This window comes from Delphinapterus leucas, chromosome 14, assembly GCF_059928025.1.
Source record: "Delphinapterus leucas isolate spDelLeu-1000000601 "Yukka" chromosome 14, BTC_Dleu_Yukka2, whole genome shotgun sequence".
Taxonomy (NCBI): Eukaryota; Metazoa; Chordata; class Mammalia; order Artiodactyla; family Monodontidae; genus Delphinapterus; species Delphinapterus leucas.
In genome coordinates, this window is record NC_143142.1 from 9,869,212 (window position 1) to 9,889,388 (window position 20,177).

At 43.5% G+C, this 20,177-nt stretch overlaps 1 protein-coding gene across 1 annotated transcript in view; it reads left to right on the top strand.

The window, feature by feature from the left end:
* CIT (citron rho-interacting serine/threonine kinase) overlaps positions 1–20,177 on the top strand; it is a 180,501-nt gene that overhangs the window by 91,670 nt on the left and 68,654 nt on the right. Inside the window, exons 13-20 of the mRNA XM_089894498.1 lie at positions 757–876; positions 5,839–6,009; positions 6,283–6,333; positions 6,870–6,923; positions 9,833–9,973; positions 12,000–12,125; positions 15,461–15,556; positions 19,871–19,987. Coding sequence (XP_089750624.1) covers positions 757–876; positions 5,839–6,009; positions 6,283–6,333; positions 6,870–6,923; positions 9,833–9,973; positions 12,000–12,125; positions 15,461–15,556; positions 19,871–19,987 — 876 coding nt within the window. The remainder of the gene's footprint in view (positions 1–756; positions 877–5,838; positions 6,010–6,282; positions 6,334–6,869; positions 6,924–9,832; positions 9,974–11,999; positions 12,126–15,460; positions 15,557–19,870; positions 19,988–20,177) is intronic.

Here is a 20,177-nt window from a genome sequence, read left to right on the forward strand (position 1 = left end):
ACAAGAGTGGACTGTCTTCTCCATTGTCTCGTTAAAACTTTTCATTCAGGTGTTTTTTAATGTACAGTCTTAACAAGTTGAATCACACATTTTTCAAGTGTTTTTTTTTTTTTTCACAAGGGAGAGGAAATCTATAGAGCGTGGCTGATTAAGAATAACTGCTATGTTTCCATTTCAGATCTGGCCTCCTTTCAGTGGTGGGTAAAGTTATTCAGCTTTGTATTTCAGATCTATATTTCAGTGTCACTGAAGCATTGAGGGAACCTTTTGGATGAAAGGTGTCCAGGAAACGTAAGCCAGGAGGTGGAAATAGTTTGCTTGGAGTCTTAAATGGCACCTGGGCAGAGAATGAAGTCATTGCTACTTTGAAAGAGGGATATATACTTGACAGTCCTCGAATAACTGCTATTCCAGAAACGACTTTGTAGCCACCCCAATGATGGTTTCATGGCTAAGGGATCTTATTAGTTTTTAGTCCTGAACGTACAAGTAAGTATCTGCTAGGGCAGGTAGGAAACAGGCGGATGCAGTTTCAGGCTGGATCCATAAGGTCATAAGGTTTGAGATGATGTTTCTTGAACCAAGGGGTTTTACAGGATGAAACCTGGAATCAGCGACTCACCGGAAGTTGTCGACTTTGGCCCGTCACCTGAAACCATCTTGGTGTCTGCGAAGCAGCCTGCAGCTCCCTTAATGAATCTTTTCAAACAGGGCAGGATCCACAGGACAACCCTATTAAAATTTTGCTTTCCGCAGAGCTTAAAGCGAAGTTTGGAGCAAGCACGGATGGAGGTGTCCCAGGAGGACGACAAAGCACTGCAGCTTCTCCACGATATCAGAGAGCAGAGCCGGAAGCTCCAAGAAATCAAAGAGCAGGTATGGCTCCCTGCCTGGGAGCAGGGCACCAACCGGACCTCTCATTTCAGGAGAGGTGTTTGAGGGACAGAGAGAGGGAAGGGGGGGCGGTGAGGAGAGAAAGTTATGTAGGTCATTTGGAACTTTTAGATTCCCCATGATTTATATAAATGGCAGAGTCCTTGTTCTGTCTAGCTCCTTGTGAAGTCTGGACCCCATGATGGCTACTCTTTTCAATCGAAGGTGTAGGTTTAGAGCAGGGGTGGGCAAACTGCAGCCTGTGGGTGAGAATCTGGCCAACCACCTGTTTTTCATGACCACAAGCTAAGAATGGCTTTTGCATTTTTTAAACGGGGGAAAAAACTCAAAAGAAGAAGAATATTTCATATGGAATTCAAATTTCAGTGTTTATAAAGTTTTATTGGAACACAGTGCAGCCATTCATTTAGGTACTGCCCATAGCTGCTAATCATGCTACAGTGGCAGAGGTGAGTGCTTGTGACAGAGACCACATGGACTGCAAAACTGAAATTGCTTCCTATCTAGCATTTTACCAAAAGAGTTTGCCAACCTCTGCTTTAGACCATTAAAAAAAAAATTAATGTTTTCATAGCTTTTCAGATGCACTTTAAGTTTTTGAGAAAAGCCAGGGTACTTCATAGTCTTACTTATCTAAAGACTTATCCTGGAAGAAGAGTTTGAGCAGTTAAGGCCGAGTCAGAATTGACACGGCAAATCTGACTACAGAAAGCCCTCCCTTGTGTGTTCAGAAAAGAGAATCCAGACCTTTAAAAAGCCTACTCTCTTTTTTTACCCCCTCTATTTCTAAAAGGAGTTTCTTTCTAGATGGTTCATTTTTATTTCACTTCACTGTTTCCTTTTTAGCATGGATTTTTTTTTTTTTTTTTGGTCCTTTGAAGAAACTGTGAATAGAAACTTTAATGAAGAGAATGCACTGAGCAATCGGAGAGCTGAATTATCAGCTGCCAGGCAACTCTCATTCACTTCAGAAAATCTAGTGGAAACAGTGATGGAAATGAACATTTTCGTCTCTGGGTAACGCACACTTAGCCATCTGGGTGGTGCTAATGCAAGAAACTCCGGCAAATAATTTGATTCATTAGCTGTTCTTTACAGAAAGAATTCCTGTTTCGGATGTTTTGTTGGCATCATCTCATTATCACCTTAATACTTTTTAAATCATTGGTTAATATCCTCTTGCTTGATAAAAGTGTTCTGAATAAACGTCCATAGGAAATGGTGCAAATTGGTTGTCAGGTTTCTGAACAACAACACTAACTTAGAGATTTTGAAGGTCACACCTACAGTTTGAAAAAATCTGCTTTGACAGTTGACTCATTGCCCCTTTTATCAACACAGTTTTTCATCCTAAAAGTTTCAAGAGGTAGGATTCTTTTTCTCCCATTAGTTCAGTGTGGTTGGAAATTTGCTTTTGGTGGCATCCTGGGGAAATGAAAGCTGTGCTTGGCCACCAGAGGGAGCAGCTGGTGTCTGTGAAATTCCATAGAAACAGAATTATCAGGACACTTTGAAAAGGTGTATGCTGGTGGTTGAGTTCAAAGAAATGTCCTTTGTGATTCATACCACAGTTGGCATCAATGTGGAATTTTAGATTTAATGACTGCTAAGCGTTCCATTTTGAGGGGGAGAAAACTTCTTCGTTTCAGATTTTATTTCTCATCGGAAGAAGGATTTATTAAAATGACTCTCGGTAAGTTTGGTGAGAGCAGGATGTTTGCAATCCAGGAAAAAGCATTTAATACTTTCCGCAAACTCCTAGTATTTGGTTTGCAGCCTGTCAATTCCTCCCAGGTTTGCCATTTATTCCGCACTCTTCCTCTCAAAGCCAATTTCTGTACCGCTGTTTATTTAAATATGTTGCTTCTGCTTAGCTACCCCCAATGGAGCACTTGAATTTGGTTTAAAATAAAAACACCTAGGGAATTCCCTGGTGGTTCAGTGGTTAGGACTCTGCGTTCCCACTGCAGGGGGCATGGGTTCTATTCCCGGTCGGGAAACTGAGATCCCACGTGGAGTGGCCAAAAATTAAATAAACAAATAAAAACACCTAAGCGTCTCACATGATGGTTAGATTCATGCTCCATCAGTAGCAATTGCTGATTTCGTCCCACCCCTCCCCTCCCCCCTCCCCCCCCCATCCCTGGAAGGGAGACAGAAGTTCAGGTAACACAGAAGGCGTTTGGGTTTCAGGATTTCTGATTGACTAGGACCGTGTCTTCCTTCCCACAAAATTCTGAAGCTCCATTCCAAAGAATGACTCGAGGCAGGACCCAAAAGTTGTCCACGGTTCCCCATTCTGATCCTGTTCAACTGTGACCCACAGTTCAGCCCATGCTGAGATACATACAGCTGCCTCTCAGCTGTCCTTGGGAACTGACCTGATTATCTTCTCTCAGAGTTTTCCTGAAGCAGGGATTTGGTCAGCTGTTGGATGTATAGGATTTCCTTGAAGTATCCAGCAGAGTAACAGTGGCTCGATAAATGAGGTGGAATTTTGTTTGATGCTTGTAGCAGGCTGGGTGCCCCCAGAGCTCAGATTGCTGACAGAGATGTTGCCTGATTCTTGCCTTCCTCCCCCTGGGCGCTGATGGCTTAGGAAAGAGAGATGTTGGGGGAACAGCGCTCTGTCCTCACTCTTGACAAAACACAGAAATTACGTTCCCTTCTTGCCGACATAAGTTTAAGTCAGACAAGGGAGCTCAAGGATAAAAGATGGCCAAGAGTGCTTCCTACCTCTTTGCTCTCTCCACAGCTTGGTATTTGTGCCTGTGGGTACTTTGGATTTTTTAAAACTCTAAAAGAAGAAGAAAAAAATGAGTTTTAGGTAGAAGAAACGGTTTTCATAGGTAATGTTTTTGTCTTTATATGAATGCTATTGTAAAATAGAATTTTATATATATATGATATATATAATATATATGATATATATTATATATATTATATAATATATATATATTTTATATATATATATATATATATATATTTTTTTTTTTTTTAATGGAGGAAGGGATCCAGGAAGGCACAATACCCAGAGCTATGAAAGTCATAGTAAGTCATGACACAGCCCTGGCCGAGGGGTCTAGAAAAACCCCAAGTAGAGGGTGTACTGTTTCACATCACCGGCTCACGTTCCATTCTGTGAGTTGAGATAATTGTTCAGTAGGTTATAAAGACCTTTGCTTATATAACCCAGCACCACCCACTTAGTGGGCATCGTCCAGAAAACCTGGCGCCCCATGACTTGTAGGATTGACCTTCAATAACAATACAGTCGGCCCTCCGTATCCACGGGTTCCATGTCTGCGATTTCAACCACCTGTGGACCGGATTTGGTTCTGGAGCCATTCCCCTGTGGATACCGAGGGACGACTGTACGCTTTTGGGTGGGAAGGAGTGAAATGAGACCAGGCTCCATCCTGTGCTCAGTTTTTCTGCTTTCCGCTGTACCAGTAATACAGAGAGATGTGCTTACGTGAAAACTATCTATTTTCATAAGGACGTCACCTCCCCTTTAGTGTGCACTGGGGGGACTGCCTGTTACAAAGGATGAAAGGTTTACTTTATATTCTGTTACTAAAAAAAGAAAGAAGAAAAAAGACATTTTATTGGTTAAAAGCATAACCTTGCTCAGTTGATCCCTCTTCAGTTATTTCTTGGGGGAACGGATCTTAGAGATGATCACTGTACATTGCGAAGGTCAGAGACAGTCTTAATTCTTTATTCTTTTCATTTTATATCCGCCACCTTGGATTGGATAAACTGCTCATTCATAATCCTTATATATATAAGCTTTGCTTTTGCTAACAGAATATTTTCATACTTTGCCCCAAAGTTTTCGAAACCATTGCCCATTTCTTCTGGTAAATCAGTTTTGGAAAACTTTGATGCAGATGTCCTGTTTTGTTTTGTTTTTTTTTTAATTTTTTTTATTTTTTACCAAGCCTTTTTTTTGTGTGTGGTACACGGGCCTCTTACTGCTGTGTCCTCCCCCGCCGCGGAGCACAGGCCCCGGACGCGCAGGCCCAGCGGCTACGGCTCATGGGCCCAGCCGCTCTGCGGCACGCGGGATCCTCCCGGACCGGGGCACGAACCCGCGTCCCCCGCATCGGCAGGCGGACTCTCAACCACTGCGCCACCAGGGAAGCCCCAGATGTCCTGTTTTGATTTTAGAAATTCAATTTGGAAAAGGTTGGGCTGTTGGGATTACTTTAAAGGCTTTTGCTCAAGGGAACAAGGTAATTCTCTTTTCAGAGTCTTTCTCACAAGTTACTTTGATCAGAGCCAGTGTTTCCTGACTCTTCCAAATTTCAGGGTGACTTGCCTCTCAAGAGCAGCGTTAAGTTCATCATGCAGTTTGGGGCCCAGAAAAATTAATGGTGAGAAACTGACATGATGAGTTTCACCTTCCAAGATTCTCTCCACTGAGATTTCCAATTACCCCCTTGTGCCATCTGAAAGGTTAATTTTAAAACTAGTGCCATATCTAATTGTGTTAGGCGCACATAACTTCTAAAGGACAAATCTGTATAAATGATTACCCTTGGAGGAAAGCTACGCATAAGCAGATTATCCTGGTTGTTTAAAGTACATCCCTTCCAGCTCTCCTGTGTTACAAAGGTCTTAAGGTTCTGCACTTCTTGTACGATATTATTTGCTCAAAGGATCTTATTGTGTATAGGCACATTTGTTCCAAATGGTGTTACTAGTGATTCATGATCTAGATGAAAACAGTTTAAAGATTTAATATTCTTTTCTCCCTCCTCGTCCTCCACACACCTTGCCCTTATCCCCATCTTTCTACTCACCTTTTCTCTAGGTCCATTCTCTCCGATCTCTCTTCACTGTGTCTTCCCTCTGTGGTCTGTGTTTTTCCATCTTCACCTCCCATCTTTCCTTTCAGGAGTTCCAAAATTCACCTTCCTTCCATTGCCTGCTCTTTAGGAGTACCAGGCTCAAGTGGAAGAAATGAGGTTAATGATGAATCAGTTGGAAGAGGACCTGGTTTCGGCCAGAAGACGGAGTGATCTCTATGAATCGGAGCTCAGAGAGTCTCGGCTGGCTGCCGAAGAGTTCAAGCGGAAAGCAACAGAATGTCAGCATAAATTGATGAAGGTAGCCAGCTCCCTGCCGGGGAGGGTGTTTTGGGAGTAGAATCATGGATGATCTTAGCAATAATAAAGGGAATCCTAGCTTCACGAGTGTACGTTTGGGAAATAATGGGGTGCCCTGCAAAGCCTCCTGGTCTTGGTTAGAGAAGATACTTAATTTTTTTTTATCATCATCCTCATTATTTTGGCCACAGAGACCAAGAGAGCCTGTAGTGTTGTCTTATAAGACTTTTAGGTTCTTGAGATTTTCCAATATGTTGTATCTTTTAAATTACAGGCTAAAGATCAAGGGAAGCCTGAAGTGGGAGAATATGCCAAACTGGAGAAGGTATTTTCAATTATTGGTATCGTGATTTTGGGTAGACAGCCTCTTAAATGTTGCTCTCCGTGGCCTGTCACTGGTTAAGAATACACTTGTGATGAATAGAGAACTGTCTTCTGGGTTTATTTTGATGGTCAGTCTCTGGATGACCATGTTTAGCTTCAGCTATGTTTCTAAAAGGGATAGAAGACACCTCATATTTTTTGGTCAGGCCCACTCACAGTAACACACAAACCCAGACACTCAGTAAGACACATGGGAAAATTCTTACTGTTTTAGGGTACCGGCGACTTTGTTTCTCTTTTTTTGCCATCTGTATGTGTGTTGCTGGTTCTAGAGAAATAGTCCACATGGAGGTTTGCACTGAGACATTCAAAGGTTTCTCTGATAGGCTACTGTTCTTCCTCTCCATCAGTAGGTATTAGAAAACAAAACAAAGAGACCCCAACAGAAACCTCAAGAAAATAGGACTGCAGTAAATGTAGCAAGGCCTTAATGCCAATTTGCCTTTTTTGCTTTATTTCCTGGGATTTTAATCACAGATCAATGCTGAGCAGCAGCTCAAAATTCAGGAGCTCCAAGAGAAGCTGGAAAAGGTAAGCCTGAGGTGATGTTTTGGGGAACTTACTCCCATTTCCACATACTTCTTGCTTTGTCCTGGAGCACAGGAGATCAAAGGAGAATTAGTCACCCAGCACCAAGGAAAATGAAGGGAGAGTGAGTTATTACCTGAAAATACAAGAGTTCTGAATATACTTTCTCCTTTTGAGACATGTCAAGCAGTGTTTGTTTAAAAAACAAACAAAAAAAACCACGAAGCTCTGTGAGACTCTCAAGTCAAAGCTCCAATTGTACTACAGCAGAACCCAAGAGGCTGTCTCGTCTCCCTTCAGGGGACCAGGTCCCCATCTTGCATGGGAGAAGCCTGTGTTGTTCACGACCCAGACAGCTTTCAATCAGAGACTGTCGGCAGTCTTCCTGTGCATTGGGAACCTGGAGGGACCAGTAGTCCTCAGGTGATTGGGGATGGGATGTGGGATGGGTTTATGGCATTGGGCACAGTGTGTGCAAAGGGCCCTTCCTTTAGGTGAACACGGGAAATGCTAAAGAAAGGGCCAGGATGAATGTGGCCTTTCATGTCAAGAACGTTTGTGAATGTGTTTAAAAGAGTTCCTTCTTTTTTTTTTTTTAAGATGTTGGGGGTAGGAGTTTAGTAATTTATTTATTTATTTTTGCTGTGTTGGGTCTTCGTTTCCTTGCGAGGGCTTTCTCTAGTTGTGGCAAGTGGGGGCCACTCTTCATCGCGGTGCGCGGGCCTCTCACTATCGCGGCCTCTCTTGTTGCGGAGCACAGGCTCCAGACGCTCAGGCTCAGTAGTTGTGGCTCACGGGCCTAGTTGCTCCGCGGCATGTGGGATCCTCCCAGACCAGGGCTCGAACCCTTGTCCCCTGCATTAGCAGGCAGATTCCCAAGCACTGCGCCACCAGGGAAGCCCCAAGAGTTCCTTCTTTTTGTGTTATTAAAAACATATAACATTAAATTGTGTTATTAAAAACATACTACATTTACTGTCTTGTTTTGTGTCCAGTTCCTTAGTGTCAGGTATATTCACATTGTGAGATAGATCTTGAGAACTTTGTCATCTCACAAAACTTAAACTCTCTACCTGCCAAATGCTAATCTCCCCACCCCCACCCTTCGTAACCACCTTTCTTCTTCCTCCCTCCCTCCTTCCTTCCTTCCCTCCTCCCTCTCTCTCTCTCTCTCTCTCTCTCTCTCTCTCTCCGGCCCCCTCCTTCCTTTTCATTCTATTTATTTTATTGAAGTGTAGTTGACTTACAGTGTCGTGTTACTTTCTGCTGTACAGCAAAGTGACTCAGTTATACATATATATATATTCTTTTCCATTATGTTTTTTCACAGGATATTGAATATAGTTCCCTGTGCTATACAGTAGGACCTTGTTTATCCATCCTATATATCATAGTTTGCATCTGCTAATCTACTTTGCTTGTATGATTTTGACTGCTTTAGGTACTTCCTATGGATGGAATCATACAGTATTTGTCCTTTTGTGACTGGCTCATTTTGCTCAGCACAATGTCTTTGAGGTTCATCCATGTTACAGCATGTGACAGGATCTCCTTTTCAGAGGCTGAATAGTATTCCATGGCCTGGATATTCCACATTTTCTGCATCCATTCATCTGTCCCCTTCCTACTTATTCTTGAGCTCACTACTGAAAGCCTTTCAGCTAGAAATTTGTGTGAGGATTCATATCTCCTAGAACTCTGCTCTCCAGTAGAAGTGGGAAGCAACCCACACATGTCAGCCTCAGATGTAATTTTAAGTTTTCTAGTAGCCACACTAAAAAAGGGAAAATCCTCTGAATGATATAGTTTCCTTAATCCATTATATACAAAATATTGCAGCATGTAGTGATATTAAAACATGTACACTGGGCTTCCCTGGTGGCGCAGTGGTTGAGAGTCCGCCTGCCGATGCAGGGGACATGGGTTCGTGCCCCGGTCCGGGAAGATCCCGCATGCCGCGGAGCGGCTGGGCCCGTGAGCCATGGCCGCTGAGCCTGCGCGTCCGGAGCCTGTGCTCTGCGACGGGAGAGGCCACAACAGTGAGAGGCCCGCATACCGCAAAAAAAAAAAAAGTACACTGCTTCAGTTTTTAAATGAATTAAACTTAAGTAAAATTTAGAATTAATTTCCCAGTCACAGCAACCATGTTTCAAGTGCTCACCGGGCACATGTGGGGAGCAGCTCCCACGTTGGACAGTGCTGGTCTCGAAGTTGGAGTTCCCTTGCCATTTTCACGTTTTAAAACTATAAAGCAAATGAGTGAAGTTGTTGGTTTCTTACACTCAGATCTTTACTGTGATGCTGGAAGAGCTGCAGTACAGTTAAGATCCAAATAAAAATTAACTTCAAAAGGGTTCGCTGTTTTTTCTTTAAACATGAATTTGCGAGTCACCATGAACAGTGTGGTGGTTATGCCCTTTGATAGGTATTTATTTGAGAAAAAAAAGTTTATAGTTTTTATCTTGTTTTCTTGTAAAAGTAGTACAGATTCCCCTTAGGAAAATCAGCAAATGAGATGATTAAATAGGGAGACAATTAACAGTCCAGGGTAAATACATTAATACCTGGGCAGATGAACCCGAGACCTTTTTGTTTGCATTTATTATGTTATATTGAATCTAAGATGCTAATGATTGTCCGGTACCCCATTATCTTCTGTACCCCAAGAAAGAAAAAAACACCATCAATTTTAATCGTAGATGCCTTCCAAATTCAGTGATGTTAAAAAGAAAAATATAAGTGCACCTTAGGACAGACGAAACACAGAATAAAATGAAACGTTTATATGTTTTGAAAAATGGATAAAAATATCCATTCAGTGTGACCCGATTTTTTTTCCTGTTTAGGAGATGGTCCCCATCTTTTTCCATGGATAAATTGGGCCATCTCTCCCCCGTTCCTTCTCCTTTCAGGCCGTGAAAGCCAGCACGGAGGCCACCGAGCTGCTGCAGAACATTCGCCAGGCGAAGGAGCGGGCCGAGCGCGAGCTGGAGAAGCTGCACAACCGCGAGGACTCTTCCGAAGGCATCAAGAAGAAGCTGGTGGAAGCCGAGGTGAGCAGGGGACCTCCAGCTCCTGGCTCCCGAGGTGCCTGGCCTCCGGCTGTGCAGGGGAAGAAACCTCGGGACCACCCTCTCTCTGCTCCTGTTCATCCAAACCGCTGTCCCATCCGCCAGTCCCTTTGAAACCCGAGAGGTTTGGGACCATTTTCCCCAAAGGGGAGAAGGATTTGTCACAGCAGCTCTGAGTAGAAAGATGTTTTGGTAAAACCTTTCCTTCCTATTTGTTTTCCTCTGACCCGTTCGCCCGTGTGGGAGGATTCACGTTTATGTAGATGAACTGTGATGCCGTCCCTGAGGGTTCCTTTTTCTTCCCTCGGTACCCTTGCTTTTCCTCACCTTCTCCCCAATGGTGTTAATAATATATTAATTTTCGAGGCTTCAGCTGTGACCTGTGTGTGTTGATAACTCCCAGATCTACATCTCTGTCCAATTCTTTGTTGTTGTTGTTGTTGAAACCAATTATATAATTATACAGGAAACACACGAGTGTTTTCTCATTGTGAAAAACATAGAACTGAAGAATATAGAATAAAGAGGGACGTTTCCCCTTTGCCGCCCTCCGCCTCCCCTGACGCCTGGGTGATGGGTCCATGGAACGGATGTGTCAGTTGATTTAACCACCCCCCTGTCCTGGGCCTTCTGCTTCTCCATCGCAGTGCTGGCGTTGAACCTACTTGCCTACGTCTCTTTGGGGCCAGCCTCACCCACGATCCAGGAAGTATTTCCCACTGCTCCCCTGACATCTTGACTGGGTGTCAGAACAGTGCCTCCGATCTAGGATGAACTCAGTATCTTCCCCGACAAGCTGGGTTGCCTTCTCAGTCTTCCTCACACCGGTCAGGGCCCCCATTCATCCATCTGGTCACCCCAGGCTTGACACCTTGACATCTGCTGCTTCTCCCTGGGCCCTGGAAATACACCCACACTGTCTCCACCGTCCACCCTCTGCTGGCCATTTCTGCAGGCCTCCCCACAGTGTAGGCCCTCTTCCTCTTAGCTGGTGAATGTAGTAATTTCTCGGCTTTCTGCTTCCAGGCTCACCTTCCTCCCATCTAGCTGAAACGGGGTCAGACTCGTGGACCTCAGACTCTAGGCTCATCAGCACCCCGTGCCCCATCCCAGACCTTTCAGGGCTTCCCTACATCTTAGGTGCATGAGACTTTCAGCCCTTTGCCCCACACATGCCCCCCTTTCCCGTTTTCTCCAGCTCCTCCGCTATTACACCTTTTGCAGTCGCCCCTCTACGCTCCACCTGGGGCCTACGCTGGTCTCGGCCACCTCCGCACGGCTGCTGCTGCACCTTTTTTTTCGGTACGCGGGCCTCTCACCGCCGTGGCCTCTCCCGTCGCGGAGCACAGGCTCCGGACGTGCAGGCTCAGCGGCCATGGCTCACGGGCCCAGCTGCCCCGCGGCACGTGGGATCCTCCCGGACAGGGGCACGAACCCGCGCCCCCTGCATCGGCAGGCGGACTCTCAACCACTGCGCCACCGGCGAAGCCCTGCTGCGCCTTTTTTTGAAAGGCCTTCCCCACTCCCCTCCGGCCCTCTCCCCTGCAACCTCCCACATCCCGACCCTCTCCACAGCGTCCACATCCCCTCACCTGCTCAGTTCAGAGCCCTCCCTCCGGCCTGCACCCTCCCACAGCCCTCTGTACCCGTTAGCTTCACGGCCCTGGCCCTCTTAGCCCCTATCGTGTTTATTCGTGTTTATCTTACCTCGTCCAAGGGCAGGCGTTCTGTCCGCTTCCTCTCGGTGTTTTCCACGATGCCTAGTGTGGCACTTCACAGATAGTAGGTGCTTGGTAAATATTTGAATGAATGAATGCACTCTTGTAACCTGCACAAGCAAGTATTCCTCGGATCACAGAACTGTGTTTTCCTCACCGTGGCTTCGGGTGCCTGAGACTTCTCTTCCCGCATCGAGCGTACGCTTCCCGAGGGCCCCCTCCCTCGGCGCAGGCGTCGTGCCCGTAGCGGTTACCCCATTAAAACTCTCTGATTGATTCACGATCTACAGGAACGCCGCCACTCTCTGGAGAACAAGGTAAAGAGGCTAGAGACCATGGAGCGTAGAGAAAACAGACTGAAGGATGACATCCAGACAAAGTCCCAACAGATCCAGCAGATGGCTGATAAAATTCTGGTGAGCAGGAACCAAAGTTGACAAGTTCAAAGATAACAGGTTAGAGGTTGTAGAGGGAAGGGGGTCAACAGAAGAACCAACCACCGTCACAGGGGAGGTTATCGCCAGGCAGGTGAATTAAGAGGAAGTGGTTTTAGCGGACGCCACGTCAGAGACTAGCACGAATAACCACAGGCTGGACATTTCAGCAATGGTAACAGATCCATCAGTATGATTTTTTTTTGCTCTGTTTGCTACTGCCTGACTTTTAAAAACGCGAACGTGCACACGCTGTCATTTCCGATACGTTTTTACAGGAGCATTTACGTACTTCTATCAGTAGAGTTTTGTATGGCCATTAAAGTTGCAAATGCCCGTTTGAAAAAGGTGTAGGGATTCAGGGCTTTAAGACCGACACCCAGATTCTTGGTTTTGCAGAGGAAAGAAATTAGTCACGCAGATTTTTTCGGAGTAGCATTTGTCATAGATCCGTGTTCACCCACTCACTTTCTCTGCTCCAGTTGGTGCTTAATATTATTATTATTTTCACTTTCCTTAGAGGTAGCAGATCGTTTTTTAGGTTTGTAACCACGATGATTTTGTTTTCGGCTCTGACGACCAAATTAACTTAATCAAGGAAGGCTTGGGTGGTGCTTGCCGACGTGTCAAAGTTTTGCTCTTGCCAGGGTGAAAGGCAGGTGAACCTTTAAAGGACTCTCCTTGGATTTCAGTCCCCAAACCAAGAATTTGATGCCACTTTGGGGAGCCTGTTTGTAGCCCTTTCCTCCCTGCCCCGAGGACTGACTCTGGAGTAGTCGGGCATTCCTCTGCACCAGAAAGAGACAAGGTGGTGAGCGGGGTGCTTTCCACCTCCCTCTCTCTGTCTTCTCCCTCTGCGTCACTTCTGGGAAACGAGTCACCAGCAACTATATGAACTCAAGAATGACTGACTTACAGGCCTATATACTTAATACCAAAAAAAAAAAAAAAAAAAAGAAAACCCAACCCTTCAAAACGTTACATTTCTGTTTGTCTATATTCATGAGTCGTGTGGGCACTCTTGAACACACAGGTGAAAAGAGAAACCGGTTAAATTGTTTTGCTCTGACACACAGTCTTTATAGATAATGTCTACACACAAAGGCAAATGTGATTGTCAGTCTATCTGTTCTCTTGTTCCATCATCCAAGTATCTCTTGGCGATTGTCAAATGTGTGAATTTTACTGTGAATCAAATGAATTCCCACTGAGATTCCACCACTGCTACCCCCTTGCTTGGTGCAAACGACGTGGTTAAGTCTTGTGGTTGCAAAGTGTTTCTCTGTAATGGTGATGTGTTCATTCATTCATTCAACAAATATTTAATGAGCTTCTACTATGTGCCAGGCACTGTTCTAGGAGCTGGGAATAGAGCAGCAAACAGTACTGTTTGCATAACAGGACTGAAGAATCTGATCCAACACATGTAGAGAAGATAACGTTTTAAAAAATGACAACAACAACAAAAAATGCCAAACTGTCAAGAAGTCAGGTTTTAGAATGTCTGCTTTTCCAAGGTTCACTTGCCAATTAAAATGTGGGAGTGTGGAGTTCTGCATTCCTGGATTATATGTTGTAAACTCCCAGGTATAAGTAGACCGGAAATTTGGTCTTAAGGTTGTCAGTCTCAGGCATCTGAGTTTTTGACCTGTTTTCAGATTGATTTCCATTCCTGTGCTATCTTAGGAGGACTGAAACTAAGACAAGACGATTATCAAGTGATTTCTAAAATAAAGAAAAAGTAGGCAGATTTCTTTTTCCAAGTGTATCTTGCCACCTGTCCGAGTACCTTTGTGGTCGTGACTTCATTTATCGGAAGGTGCCTTTTGCTCAAGAACCTGGTGCTTAGGTTGTGAAGTATCTGGGATATGGGCAAAGAGGGGTCCTTAGTACTGTTACATAACGATGATGCTCGGAAACACATCCCAAATATTATTTGCATTAAAATATTTGCTATTCTGATAAGAACTTTCAAAACAGCTAATTGGGGTTCTCATTATAGCAGAGTCTTTTGCTTTAATAAAAGACCTCATTGTCAGGGACCCTTTAATATACATAAAGCCCTTAAAGTATGTTTTTATTACTAAAAATCCTGTTTACATTCAACTTTTCAAGATAACATCTGTTAGCTTGCAGTAGATCTTGTGCACCTGGTCTTAACATTGAATACTTTACTGGCCCCCAAAGCAAAGTCAAATGCTTGCAGACTTTAGAATTTCAAAAGCTTAATCAGTAACATTTCATGTGTGTGTGAATCTAAAATTATTCTTTTCTCCATTTTATGGGCATATCCTGTATAATTTCCTCGTTCTTCAAAATTCTCATAATTATTTCCATTTCAAAGGAAAATTTGAAGATAGTGTGAAGAGATGAAAACTTGGAGTAATGACTTTTGATATTAGTAATTAACTAATGGGTCCAGATTCATAAGAATTAATGTAAACGCAGATAGCTTCATTTAGAGAATGTTTTGGTGAGTTGAATGCTGCCTTTTATACGATCAGTTTATAATACGTTGGCAAATGAATTGGTATAATTTCCAAATGAATTACAATTTTGTTTGAAAGCAGAAATCTTGATAAGAGAATGAAGAGGACATTACATTTGAGCTATTTATATTACTCCACGTTCTCTTCCTATCTTCAATGTATGTGTACACGTTTATGTCATTTTTAGTGAATTTTATGTTCTGCCTTGTTCCCATTAGCATTATATCATGTAAACTTCATATAAACATGATATCATATGAACACCTCCAGATATTCACATGCTCCATATTACCAGTCAGTTAAAATAATCATTCAAAACTGAAAGTGTTTGAATTGTTATATTAGTTTTCCTTCTTAGCTAGGGTTACTGAGCAATCATTTTGTTAAAGAGGAAAATACAAAAATTTATTTTATCCTCATAATAAATTAACTTAAAACTTAAATTGACATTACTTTCCTCATTTAAGGCCGTCAAGACAGTGGTCAGGGGCTTTGTGCTGTACTGAATTTTCAAGTTGTCTTGCCTCGTCACTCTCACTTCTCTAGGCAGGGATGAAGAGCTGCCTTTGTTTGACCTGTCGCACTGACAGATTTCTGGTCCCAGCCCACCAGCCATGTGTTTATGTGTGTGAATACTCGGAGCTGGAAAACCCAGGGCCAGGGCTTGGTGGTGGTTTCCTCTCCCAAGAGCCTTAAGGGCTAGTCACGAAGAAACAGATGCCTGTTGCCTTTGGTGCCTGTGCCAAAGTGGTGTCTCCTGTGAACGTCTGACATGCATCGGCTCCGTCCTTCCCTCGCACACCTGACCGTCTGTTCTTTTGTGTCCAGGAACTGGAGGAGAAGCACCGAGAAGCCCAGGTCTCAGCCCAGCACCTGGAGGTGCACCTGAAACAGAAAGAACAGCACTACGAGGAAAAAATTAAAGTAAAGACACTTTACAGTCTTCCCTGCCCTTCCTCCTATAGCACCATGTAGCTCCTTTCTCTTCCCAGGCACTTTGGGCCACTTCTTGCTAGAACAGAGGACTCTCCGTGGTAAATGCTGTCCTCAGGCCATGGTGGGAGGTCTTGGGGTGTTATCCTTGGGGCGGATTGGATATCAGAAGTTCAAAAATAGTTTATTGTTTAAGAAAATTTGATCATCATGTGTCTCAATTCCATCTTTAAAATGTTTTTTGATCCACTGTCACTGAGTCCATGATAATTTAGATTTAGAGAGATTCACCATCTCCTTGCTTTTAATTTCCTTCTTGCATCTTAGACCTGGAATTCTTTTCCTTTTTTTATAAAGTATATCCTTGAGGACTTTCTTTAGTGAAGGTCTGCTGGTGCCAGGCTCTCTGTTTTGTGTGTCTGAAAATGTCTCTATTTCATCCTTGTTCTTGAAAGATGTTTTGACTGGGGATAGAATTCTAGGTTGGCAGCTATTTCTTTTAATACTTTTTGAAGACATCATTCCATTGTTTGGCTTTTATTATTGCAGTTGACGGTCAGCTGTCAGTCTAACAGTTGCTTTCTTTAAAAGCAGTCTTTCTTTTTTCTTTTAAAACTTTGTTTTATCTTTAATTTTCTGAAGTTTTACTGTGATGTGTCTAGATGTGGAGTTATTTTTATTTATCCTCCTTGAGATATACTGGACTTTGGAATATATGTATATATTTTAAAAAATCAATTCTGTAAAATTATTGGTTGTTATATCTCAAGTATTGTCTCTTCCCCTTCTCTCTTTAATTCCCTTATGAGAATTTGATTAGACATGTGTTAGATTACCACCAATCTATCTTTTTTGTGTGTGTGTGTGTGTGTGTTTTCCATTTCCTTGTCTTTTGGTGCTACATTCTGGTTAAGCTCTAACTGATTTTCCAGTGTACTAATCCTTACCTGTCTAATTTGCTGTTAAACCCATCCATTGAGGTATTTTAAAATTAATTAATTAATTAATTTTTGGCTGTGTTGGGTCTTTGTTGCAGTGCATGGGCTTCTCTCAAGTTGTGGCGAGGGGGCTTCTCATTGCAGTGGCTTCTCTTGTTGTGGAGCACAGGCTCTAGGCACACGGGCTTCAGTAGTTGTGGCTCGCAGGCTCTAGAGTGCAGGCTCAGTAGTTGTGGCGCACGGGCTTAGTTGCTCCGTGACATGTGAGATCTTGCCAGACCAGGGCCTGAACCCGTGTCTCCTGCATTGGCAGGTGGATTCTTAACCACTGTGCCACCAGGGAAGTCCCCATCCATTGAGTTTTAAATTTCAGTTATTGTATCTATTTGTTTCTTGACATTCTGTTTGGTTCTTCCCCAGGTTTACTAGATTATTTAAGTCAATAACTTTCTATTTGCTGCATTGATTTGAAGCTTATCTTCTGCTTCTTTAAACGCATCAGCATAGTTGTTTTATGATCTGTATCTGATGATTCCAGTATCTGAAGGTCTGTTTCTACTCTGTTGTTTCTCTTGGCTCTTTTCCATGGTGTCTCTCTTTTTCGTGTGCCTGGTCAGCTGCTCGTTTTCCTTGGAAAATTAATGAGAATTCTTTGAGGCCTTGAATGAAAATGTGTGCCCACCTTGTGGGTGGCTCTGGGCTTTGACTTCTTTGTCTTCTTACCCTTTGAGGCAATTAAAAATGAAGCTTAAGTTTATCTGGTTCAGCAAATGCCTCAAGTTCAAAATAGCTGGGTTTTTGCTTTCACTTAGATTTTAGTCTGTAATTTCTTACTTTCTTGCCAACGTTTAGGTGCTTTTGGGAAAATGTTTTCCATATTCTCTCTAGCATTTTAAATCATTGTTCATAGAAGAACTGGCCTAAATAGTCCAGCCTATCATATAAAATAATAAATTCAATTATTATTTTACTTACTGAAATTATTATTTCAATTCAGTTATTATTAATAAGTTCAGTGATCAGAAATGACTGCCAGCCTATCTATTTCCTTTTGAAATCACATCACATTTTCATTATGATTTTGGACTGAGCCTTTAACTGATTCTTACTTTCTTGAGAATCAGACATTGTTCATTACCATCTCAAATATTGTCTCTTTCCCTTCCAAGTCAGACAGTGAAGGAGGCTTTTAATTTTTGTGATGATCATGTTATTGATTTGGTTGGTATTCTCAAAGAGTTGGCTGTTCCTTTTCTGGAGAACCACACATGTACGTGCTCAGATAGCATCTTCACCATCACTACCCTGACACTTACTTTCTTTTACCCCTCGTGCTACTTTTGGTTATCTTTCATTGAAAGAAATACCAGGAAAATAACCCAGAAGGGACCACACTGTGTTTTAGTGTGACCCTCTACTCTAGTGCATTTACCTACCAATCCTTTTTGGTGTCCAGACTTTTATCCTTGAGATAAACTGACGTTCAGAAAATTATGAGAATGTATACAGTAGTCCACTGGTATCTTTGCATGATGAAAATAACCTTTGCAAGTTCATTCTGTAATTTGGGTCAGTATATTGACTTTTCTGTCAAAAAGCCATGTTCTATCGATACCTTCAATTGATATAAATGTCTACAGTGGAATCTCTCATTTCAAACAAATTCCTTGCTTCCCTCCCATGCATCTTCTTGTTCATCCTCCTGTCAGTTTAACCCACTCAAAGCCGGGATGTGTACATCCTTGAGAAAGGCTTGTTCCTTGTGGCTCACACTTACCTATGTTGGTATCCACCACTGCCAAAGCGGAGGTCTTAGTTTGAGCAGAGTCATCCTGAAAACGTGCTTCGTTGCTTTAGCACTGCATAAAAAAAGGGCATTCCTGGTCTGGACATTAAGTGGCCTCTGCTACCTTCTAGATGGCAAGCACTTGGCTTTATAGATCCTAGAGGATGTTAGGGAGAGATCTGTTTTCTTCTGTCTTCCCTCCTGGCACCTTTATGAAACCATTTCTTTTTAGTCTGCCCTGCTTTGTGTTCCTGTTCTGTCCCCTGTGAGGCCATTTTGGTAATAATTGTGATCGTACCCCAGATTCTGTCCTTTTCTTGTTCATAATTTTAGAATCGTGCCCTGACGTCCAGGAGAGCAGGCCACTTACCCTCTTGAGGTTCGTCCCTTCTCCCAGGACCCCGCCCTCCACCTCTTATCCTTCTCTGCCAACTCTCACTCTCTTTTTTTCATCAGTCAGTTCTAGTTTAAAGTCCTCTTTGAAATCTGTTCTTTCCTTTCTTTATCATGTGGACCCCCTCCCTGTTCATTGGCTCTTTTCAGGGCCTGTGTCCCCATGAGCTACGAAGGACCCACCACAATAGATAATGTGGGAAAGGCAGATTTCAGTTCCCATCTGTGACCCCAATTCTTTGGGCTTTCTTCCCAGTATCAGATGCAGTCGCCATCATTCAGAGAACCACAGTGATGAGAAACACAGGGTCGTGGTCAAAGGCTTGGCAAGTTATGATGTTGCCTTCCTTTTCTCCTCTCTTTTTCGCCAGTTGTTCTGGCAGCTGGTGGGGCTGTGTGTGTCCCTCACAGAACATTAGATCAAGCCGGTGGATGGTGACACCATTACTGTTTTATTTTTTCCTCTTGGGAACAGTAGGTGCTTACAGTGGCATTCTCAGCACTGAGAACACATGACTTCTTTTCCCCTGGGAAAGATTTCTCTTTCCAGTGACTTTTTATTTTCACCCCCAGCTGGATCAGAGGAAAGAACGGAGGAAAGAGGCTTTTTTTTTTTTTTTCCCCTTTCCTTTATGCTGTCTCTTCAGTCTATCGACTCCCCACCTGCTTTATCGGTGGGCAGAATCCACTCGTCCCTGGCTGTTTCTGAACGTCAGCCTTGGTCACAAAGACTTCCTCGGTCTTCAGCTTTCCATCCCTCCACACACAGCCTGGAGATAACGAGATTAATTTTGTACAAATTAAGAGCAAGCAGTGTTCTGAAAACTACTGGCGCATTGACTACGATAACAGTGCCCCTAGGTAATAGCTGCAAATCGTAAGATCTCTAGAGAGATCTTTTTTTTTCCCTCTCATTCTGGAGTCTACCTCCCCTTTGGCTATACCTCTCAGGTCATTTTGGCTGCTGATTTAAAAATAAGTTCTTAGTTCACGTCCTCTGGTTACTTGCCATTTGATGGTCATACTTCTGAACCTCATCCTGGCTGATAGACAGACCCCCGCTCCCTCGCGCTGCCCCGGAGTTGGGGCAGCGTGGCTTCTTCACTGCTTTTCCCCTCCTTCCCTGTGTTTCTCCAGTGCCTCTGGTTAGTCTGCCAGACACTAACTTCTCCTTTTGTTTTTCCTCAGGTTTTGGACAATCAGATAAAGAAAGACCTAGCCGACAAGGAGACTTTGGAGAATCTGATGCAGAGACACGAAGAGGAGGCCCACGAGAAGGGCAAGATTCTCAGCGAGCAGAAAGCGGTAGGTAGACAGAATCACAAAGCCGGTTTCCAAGGGAGGGTGTGTGAACCACGCCAGGAGTCCCCCACCAGAGAAGAGTCCGTTTGGTCTGTTTTATCCTGTGGAGTCTGCTGCTAACAGAAAGTTCTCTCTGCAACCCCTTCTCGTAAAAGCAGCGGCAGTGGTGGCTCGGGGTGGCCAGTTTTGCCCT